The 9,370-nt window shown below is 50.3% G+C and overlaps 1 protein-coding gene across 1 annotated transcript; it reads right to left on the bottom strand.

The window, feature by feature from the left end:
• Positions 1-4,570: 4,570 nt before the first annotated feature.
• Positions 4,571-5,704, bottom strand: LOC136638850 (urotensin-2 receptor-like). Its single transcript, XM_066612880.1, has one exon. It carries the CDS (start codon positions 5,702-5,704, stop codon positions 4,571-4,573), a length of 1,134 nt encoding a protein of 377 aa, XP_066468977.1.
• Positions 5,705-9,370: the final 3,666 nt, after the last annotated feature.

The raw sequence follows: 9,370 nt of genomic DNA, 5'->3' as shown, positions 1-9,370 counted from the left end.
GCTGCAGTCACTCACCATCTGAGAGTGTATCTTCAACACTGGTCAATAAGACCAGTGAGTCCAGCTCCTCAACGGATAAGCAGGACTCTGACTCTCAGATATAAAAGGTTACCCTACCACTTAAAGGAATAGTTCAATTTAGTCTGAAGACCTTTCTTAAGTCCAGTTTTGGAAGCCAAGGAATTGGCTCTGCAAACATGGTTCAGTGCTCCCACCTTGTCAGAAGAACCTCTAAGCTCTTATGCTGGGATCTGAGAGACTGCAAATGATGACTCTGTAACCTTCCACTATTTCGGCACAACCAATTAGAGAGTTGCAGGAACATACATACATAAGACCTTTATTGGCATAGAAGCAGGAACACTTCTCCCCTTATAATGGAGAACTATTTTTGCTCCAGCAACCCTCTGCCAGTCAACAAAGGGACCACCTCCTATTCCAATATACCATAGATTTGTTGCATGAAAATATATTCAATGACAGTTGAATATTTTCCTCTGTAACTGATGGGAACAAAAACAAGAACAAAACCTGTGACCTGTTTTGTGCCTTTGACATTGATTTCATATGCAGAAATCAGCAGGTGAAGCTTTTGACAATAGTTAAACACTGTCACCTGTTAATGTTTGCACATCAACATGTTGCTAAAGGCACAACAACCCTCAGAGAAGCTAGTAATCCTAGTAATTTGTATAACGTTTCTGAGTACAGAGACATGGGGCGGAAACTTTTCTCGTGCAGTGTTTCCCAACCAGTGCTATTCATACCGCCAGTTGCACTTGAGGTGGTATCCGGTGGTATGCGTGGGACCTCCAGACCTCCACCGCCTTGCAACAAGATCAGCAATGCAATGTGACAGGCAGCAGTAGGAGGCTAAGTTCAGCAGGCAGAGCTCCAATGTGCCAGCTCAAAAAAGCCCTCCCATCTGCCCTGAGCTCAGTTATCCTTTGTACCTGATCAACACAGAAAAACAAAAAAGAGCTCTGAGAAGTCTTCCTGCTGCTGTCTCAGCTTTCATTTGGATGCTTTGCCTCTTCTGATGAATGCTCTGGTTTTCCTCTTTTTGTCTACTTTTCCTTATTTCTAGACATTTCTAGCCTCTTTCGAGAAGCTTCTGGGATGCTGTAGCCTCCCAGACAGACTGCCTGATATCCTAAACACAAGAGCCACCTCTGGATGCTCCTCTGAAGTTCTCTCTTTGAAATGCCATTCACAAAAAGTCACATGTGCAGAATGTGGACTAATCTGTTTCCCCATAGGCAATAGCTTCCAGCCAACCCTTTTACTGAGATTGGCATGTGCCCACCAGTTGGGCAGCCAAGTCTACCTGTCTAGATAAATGGGTGGGATGGAGTGGTCAGGTGGTTTCTCCTTCTCAAGTCTAGGTTTCTTAAGATCAAGCACAAGGACGCTTGAGTCTGTTTTGCCAGGTCTTCTGTTAGAACTATCTGTGACATCACAGAAGGCACACCAACTTACTCTCCTGTAAGTGCAGAAGGTGTTTGTTCCTGGAATAACAAAAGTACTTAGCAATAGAAACTGTACTTCTAGCTAGATGCATTTTTAGGGAATTAATTTTTTTTTTTGCTTGCTCTTTCCATTTCAAGCCTGCCTACTAAATTTATCATGTGTAAGGAAGCCTTGGAATGTTATGTGCTTTTCTCTTAGGGAGCTATCTGGCTCTTCTTGCTGGGCATTAGTAGTTACTGCATCAAATTGTGTCATGCTTTCTCTCTGTTGCCATCCAGTCAAGTCCAGGCCCTTTCCCCTAGCTTGCTAGTTGTAATTCTCACCATCCATTTCCCATTTTAATTCCTTTTTCTTTTGGAGTTTTATTAAACTCGTCATATTTTGACACTTCATCTGCCTAGAGCAAAATGGTAATTGAGTGGGTTGTCTCTAGAACAATTTGTTCAATAGTTCAAATTGAAATGAAAGTTGGTTTTAAATAACTCCTGATGGTCTTTGGGAGGGTCTTTCTCAGATCGCCCCCTCTCTGCCTGGTCCACCCTCTCTGCCTAGAATGTTGGCAGCAGATGTATCTGCCAGCTTCTTCCTCCATTTAGTCATTGACCCAGGAAATTGGTGAAGGCAGAGAACAGAACAGGATGCACTGAGTTCTATCCACTAGAAACCACTCCCTTTAGACAGCCTTTGGCTTCCCTAACACCTCTCTTCTTTGCCACTCTGGGGTCCCCCATCTAATGATACTATCATCCTGTTCCAAGGGCATTAAAATGGACAAGACATGCCATGTAATGTTCTGCAAGTTTACTCAGAAGTGAGTGCCAATGAATTCCATAGGGCTTGCTCTTAAGTATTGTAGCCTTAGCAGTCTCTCAAGCATCTGATTCAGATGGTAATCAGCACTCCAAGTCTGCTGCAATTCCTGTGTCCCATGTGATGCCAGCTTTGAAGCATCATGCAAGTCATTAAAAATGTACCGTGGGCCCTTCAAATATGTATAGGGAACTTTATTTTAAAGCAGAGGGGGGAAAAGCAAAACAAACATTTTTTTTAAAAAGCATCAGCAGAAACAGCATATTTAAAAGTGTTCTTTGCATGTGCAGATAAAAACACTGTAAATACTCTGAAGGAGTCTGTTCTCTTTTTTAGACTGATCATAGAAAAGCTGCGCTATTAGCAATAAAGGTACTAGCTGAGAAACTAGTTCCTGTGAAGAAACATAAAAAAGGAATAAACATCCAAGAGATCAGATGTGGGTGTGCATGTATACCTACCTCACATTCCTTAACGCATGATGCATTCCCTACGTGGAAAAATGCAGGTACTGAAAAATACCTATATGAACACAATCATATAAGAAGTTTTCACATGTGTCTATTTTCCACAGGTACACAAGGCTTACCTTTGGCAGGGGGACCCCAATCATGAACATGCAGCAAAGTATACAAATGCATGATCTTCACACGAGACAGTGAACACTGCAGTAGACAGTGCCTGTAAAATATCTTGTGCGCAGTGGCCCTGACAAGCAAATTATCCCTTTTTAGGCAGGGCTACTCTCAGCAACCAAGACAGCTAAGGACTGATTCATATGTTATGGAAGCTACCAAAAGCAAGCCCCAGGAAAGTTGCTCTGTTATCTTCCTTGACTGTCATAATGTAAGAGGCCCAAAATAATTGAGAAGAAAAAGATTGCAGCCAGGTTTCCTATTTCCCATGCTGCCTTTCAGTATAGAAATTCAGCAGGAGAGTAGACATTTTATTGCCACCTGCCATCAGGGGAGAAGAATCTCAGTCAGTGCCTCCCAGCATCCAGTAAGAGAGGCACAGCAGCATGGGGTCAGCTGCAGATGGTAACTCAACTTCTAGCTTCAGTACTGCAGTTAGCAGCAGAGTACTGAATGAACTAAAGAGGAAGAAAATGTAACACTATCATTATCCCCTTTTAATTAAACATGCTTTCCAAAGGAAGGAGGGGTCAAAGAGAAAGTTGGGTTGGGGTAAAGAAACTGTGAAGAGATATTTACTAGCACATAAATATGTACTCATACATAAATCTGTATTTTTTAAAAGTCTATCCTGCACTTCTCCGGAGATCCAGTATACTAGTGACATTAAGAAAGTGGAGAGGAAAGGATGCTGGAGGTACTTGAGGTATTGAGCCATATAGTCAAGATGTCACGGAGTTACAGGCTCCTAGATGTTTAAGAATTGTCCCACTTATGGCTTCTCTCATCACCATAGCAGTATCATCTTTCATCCATAAAGATGAAACTTTTCATAAAGATGAAACTCAAGTTCTGGAAACTCTCGAGAATAATGAAACTCAACCTGTATATAGAATTGTGCCCTAAGGCTGCAATGTTATGTGCACTTACCTGTGAGTAACTCCCATTGACTGAAAAGGGGCTTTCTGCCTAGTAATATGCTTCAGGCTGAGGCTGAAGAGTTGGACCTAAATGCACTTAATGAGTCCTGAGTGAGCAAACTAAGGGCCCAATCCTATTCAATTTTCCAGTGCAGGTGCTGCTGTGCCAATGGGGCATGCACTGCATCCTATGGTGGGGAGGCAGTCACAGAGGCCTTCTCAAGGTATGGCAACATTCATTCCCTTACCTTGCGGTTGCATTGCAACTGGAAAGTTGGATAGGATTGGGCCCTCTGGCTGCTATCCTATCTGCACTTACCTGGGAGTAAGCCCTATTGACTATATTGGAACTTACTTCTGAGTAGACATGCATAGGATTGGGTTGTTAGACTTGACTTCAGAACTGAGAGCCCAGTCGTGTGCATGTCTATTCAGAAGTCCCATGATAATCAATGAGACTTACTTCCAGGAAAGAGTGGATAGGATTGCAGCCTGATACCATTGGATGTGATGCCAGCCTGCAATCCTAAGTGCATTTACTTGGAAGTAAGCGCTTACTCTCAACTCCTTAGGGTTGGCTCTGAAGATATGAGCCCTTTACTGAGCATCCCTTGTACACACTCCAGACAGTCTGTCCTTGCCCAGGCCACTTGCCCAGCAAAGTGTGCCAAGGATTGCAGCCTTAGACGTGATGCCAGCCTGCAATCCTGTGCACGTTTCCCTGGAAGTAAGGGCTTACTCTCGACCAGTTAGGGCTGGCTCCGAGGGCAGGAGCCCTTCTCTGAGCACGCTTTGTGCCTTACCTTGCCCGGGGCCCACCGGACCCGGGAGCCGCGTGGCGGCTGCTTCTCCCCGCAGCGTGGGCAGGCTCAGGCCCTCGCAGGGGGTGCCGGAGGAGGCGGGCGGCCGCCAGGAGCCGCGCTTGCGGAGGGAGGAGGCGAAGCGGTGGAGGCTGCCCCGCCGGCGGCGCAGGTGCTCGCGGTAGGCGCTGGTGAGCAGCGTGTAGAGGAAGGGGTCGACGCAGCTGTTGCCGTAGGTGAGGCCGGTGACCAGGTAGTTGATGTACTTCTCGACGGGGCGCGGCAGGCCGAGCGGCGCGCGGTAGAGGCGGAGCAGCTGCCAGACCCAGAAGGGCAGGAAGCAGGCCCAGAAGACGAGCACGATGGCCAGGACGAGGCCCAGCACCCTGCGGCGCGGGCTCGGGCGCTGGCGGCGGGGCGCCCTGTGGCGCGCGTCCAGGTAGGCGGCGGCCAGGCGCGCGTAGAGGCCGCCGATGAGCAGGCCGGGCGCCAGGATGCTGGTGCAGAAGAGCGCGGTCAGGTAGCGTCGGTAGGCGGCGGGGCTCCAGGTGGGCGCGCAGAGGCGCTTGCCGTCGGGGCGGCGGCGGAGGCTGACCATCAGCATCATGGGCAGCGCCAGCAGCAGCGAGAGCGCCCAGACGGCGGCGGCCGAGGCTCTGCGACGGCGGCGGCGGCGGCTGCGGGCGGCGAGCGGGCGGGCGACGGCCAGGCAGCGCTCGGCGCACAGCAGGGTGAGCGTGAAGATGCTGGCGTGCATGGTGAGCAGGTCCAGGCTCAGCAGCACGCGGCAGCCCAGCGCACCGAAGTGCCAGTCCTGCGCCACCGACGTGCCCACCACGAAGGGCACCGAGCACAGGTACAGCAGGTCGGCCAGCGCCAGGCTCGCCAGCGGGCCCGCCAGCGGCGCCCCCCCGACGCCGCCCGCCGCGCGGTCCCAGCGCCACAGCAGCGCCAGCGTGTACGCGTTGCCCGCCACGCCCGCCACACACATCGCCGACAGCACCGCGCCGAACGCCCACGCCGCCGCCGCCGACCCGTCGTCCGGCGCGGCGCTCGCGTTGCGCTCCATGCCGGCCCGCTTGGCCGCGCTCCGGGCAGCCCAGCCTCGCGCCGTCCCGGGGACAGTGGCGCTCGCTCGCCCGCTCGTCCGTCGGCGCCGCTCCACCCGAGGCGGCGCCCACAGGGAGCGCAGTCGGGGCTGAGCCTGCGGGAGGCGGGGGACGGCGCTTCGGGGGCTGAGCAGCGCTCAGGAGGCTCCCGCTGCTGCTGCAGGCGCCGTCAAGCCGGCCCACTGGAAGGCGCCTTTGTGGGCTTGCGTTGCGCCTCCACCTGCGTGAATGCAGAGCTTCCTCGCTTTTGCCTTCCCCGACAGGCTTTTGGGTCAGGTTACGGATCGGGGTGCCTTAAACTAGGGCATCATCCTATGCACGTCTACTCAGAAGTAAGTTCTGCTGTGTTCAGTGGGGCTTACTCCCAGGTCATTGCAGCCTTAACTTTCCAGGGCTGATACAGCCGTGCCAATGGGGCGTGAGCTCGGTCCTGTGTTGGGGGGGGGGGCAGTCACAAAGGTCTTCTCAAGGTAAAGGAATGTTTGTTCCCTTACCTCGCGGCTGCGTTGCAGTTGCATCTGCACTGGAAAGTTGGGCAGGATTGGGCCCTTAGGCCCCCCCTCCCAGCATGGCTTAATCCAGCCCTGGTGGACACAGGATTGCAGACTTCAGTGCCCAACAACTGGTGCTAGAATGCCACACCCCAGGCTGGGGCTAGTCAGTGGCATAGCTAGAAGAAGGCGGGGGACAGGCTGCTTCAGGTGCCACCCTCGGAGTGGGGTATGTGGTGTGACACCACTAGGCAGTGGAGTACCTCCCATTCATGCTATGGGGCAAATGCCCCAGACGCAGGGCCTTGCGTGCCATTAGGATCCCACGGAAGCCTCTCTAAGGCTCCCAGCAGGGTCGGAAACTGCTTCTGCTGTTCCAGAAGCACAGTTTAAAGCATCGGGGAGCCTTCAGTAGGCTTCCCCGAAGCATCCTAGAGTCACAGGAGGTACCGTGTGCTCTAGGTAAGTGGGGGGGAATTTGCATAGCAGGGCAGCAACATCGGGGGGGGGGGCGTGCTATCCTGGACCTTTGCCCTGGGGCGCAGAGCTGGGAAGGTCTACCACTGCCACTGGGATGACCAGACATCTTCTTTTTCCAGGATATGTCGTCTTTTTTAGCCTCACGTCCTGGAAAAGAACTTAAATGTCCTCCTTTTCCCTCTCAGCAGGCAACGCAGAACCTTCTAATTCATAAATTACATGTAATAAATAATATGTAAAATATTTCTAAATTTAATAATAAGTAGTACCTTCATCATCATTGGCATCCTTCAGTCTCAGAAGACTATGGTATCGCGCCATGAACTGCCTCAGGGACTCCGACTCCAGATTTTGCCTCGAGGTTGACTCCTGAAGCCTTTTCCATAACTGGATGTAGCCACAAGGCAGTGGAGGTTTGGGAGGTTAAGTAGTATAGTATTTAAATTAACCATATGGAAACAACATATAAGAGTTTTTAGCTTTTATTTTATCATGTCCTACATTTTTCCTGGATGTTCTACATTTTGGGGTACATTTGTCCTCTTTTGTGGTTATGACATCTGGTCACCCTGGACACCACTAATGACCAAAATTGCAAAAATTGCAGTTGTTAGGATTGATACAATCATGTCATTTCACTCAGTGCATTATGTACAGCAGAATGCAATGAAACAACCCAGAGTGAAATATCTCAGTTCTATCAAAAGTTATGGCTAAAAAAATCCAGAAAACAAATGTCTTACATAACACATAGTAGATTTCCTTAGCTCAAAATGGAAGAGTGAGACTGGTTGTTTGAAGAGCCGATGAGATATTGTTATGACACAGCAGGGAACCAATAAAGTTACACCTTAGTAAGGTGACACCCTCAGGTGGGTGATACCACTGGTTACTAAAATTGTGGTTCTTAGGAATAACATCATCATGTTATGTATCATTTGATGTGTAATATAATGCAGAATGTATTGAAACAAAGCCCTTTGAAACATATGTGTTCTATCAAAAATTATAGCCAAATAACCAGAAAAAGAAAACACAACTGAATAGGGGTCCAATCCTGAACTCTTAGTGCCGGTGCTGAGCTCCAGCGTTGCACTGGGTCTCACAAACGTGCTGTAAGGTACATGATCCACATCATCTGGGGAGGAAGAGGGGCCACTGGCCACTGGACCAGCACCAGTCATTCTGAGCCTCAGCACTGTGTGGAGGGGTGGCCTTCTCTCTTGCAGCGCTGGCTGCCACTGAATACTTTCAAGATGGAGGCGGTGGGGAGTAGGTGGAGTGGGGCAGGAAAAGGGCATAGTGGGTAGGGGGGAACCAGGGCAGGAGGGGATGGAACTAGGAGAGCCTGTGCTCCATGTCAGGCTGAAAAGCCTGACATGGAGCTCCTCCAGTCTGCTCTGACAAAACAGTGGAACCTGTGCGCTTACCTGGGGAAGGGGATGAATATCCCCTTCCCCCGAGGAGACTGTGGCGCCTGCTGTGGCACCCATAGGATGCAATGGTAGCCGTTTTAGTGCTTAGGAGTGGACTGCCCTATAACAAAGTGGATTTCCTTAAGTCAAATCTGACCAATGGGTCTGAGTGTTCTCTCAAAAAACCCTTCAGCCTATACAATGTATACAATGTATAGGATTGTAGCCCTAGGGGGAGCGGCAGCCAATGGCCCAGTAGGTCAAGGGAGCCACCAGTTGAAAAAGTTTGGGAACCACTAGTGTATAGGATTTTGTATTGGCAACCTTCAGTCTCGAAAGACTATGGTATCGCGCTCTGAAAGGTGGTTCTGGCACAGCGTCTAGTGTGGCTGAAAAGGCCAATCCGGGAGTGACAATCCCTTCCACACCGGGAGCAAGTGCAGTCTGTCCCTGGTCTGTCTCCCTGGCTATGGGCCTTCCTTCTTTGCCTCTTAGCCTCAGACTGTTGGCAAAGTGTCTCTTCAAACTGGGAAAGGCCATGCTGCACAGCCTGCCTCCAAGCGGGCCGCTCAGAGGCCAGGGTTTCCCACTTGTTGAGGTCCATCCCTAAGGCCTTCAGATCCCTCTTGCAGATGTCCTTGTATCGCAGCTGTGGTCTACCTGTAGGGCGCTTTCCTTGCACGAGTTCTCCATAGAGGAGATCCTTTGGGATCCGGCCATCATCCATTCTCACGACATGACCAAGCCAACGCAGGCGTCTCTGTTTCAGCAGTGAATACATGCTAGGGATTCCAGCACGTTCCAGGACTGTGTTGTTTGGAACTTTGTCCTGCCAGGTGATGCCGAGGATGCGTCGGAGGCAGCGCATGTGGAAAGCGCTCAGTTTCCTCTCCTGTTGTGGGCGAAGAGTCCATGACTCGCTGCAGTACAGAAGTGTACTCAGGACGCAAGCTCTGTAGACCTGGATCTTGGTATGTTCCGTCAGCTTCTTGTTGGACCAGACTCTCTTTGTGAGTCTGGAAAACGTGGTAGCTGCTTTACCGATGCGCCTGTTTAGCTCGGCATCGAGAGAATGAGTGTCGGAGATCGTTGAGCCAAGGTACACAAAGTCATGGACAACCTCCAGTTCATGCTCAGAGATTGTAATGCAGGGAGGTGAGTCCACATCCTGAACCATGACCTGTGTTTTCTTCAGGCTGATTGTCAGTCCAAAATCTTGGCAGGCCTTGCTAAAACGATC

The sequence above is a fragment of the Tiliqua scincoides genome, chromosome 2 (assembly GCF_035046505.1).
Source record: "Tiliqua scincoides isolate rTilSci1 chromosome 2, rTilSci1.hap2, whole genome shotgun sequence".
NCBI lineage: Eukaryota > Metazoa > Chordata > Lepidosauria > Squamata > Scincidae > Tiliqua > Tiliqua scincoides.
Note: the sequence above shows the minus strand (reverse complement) of the source record. Positions and strands in the feature narration are given on the sequence as shown.

Coding starts and splice junctions, on each gene's coding strand:
- LOC136638850 (XM_066612880.1), bottom strand. CDS start 5,704: ATGGAGCGCAACGCGAGCGCCGCGCCGGACGACGGGTCGGCGGCGGCG.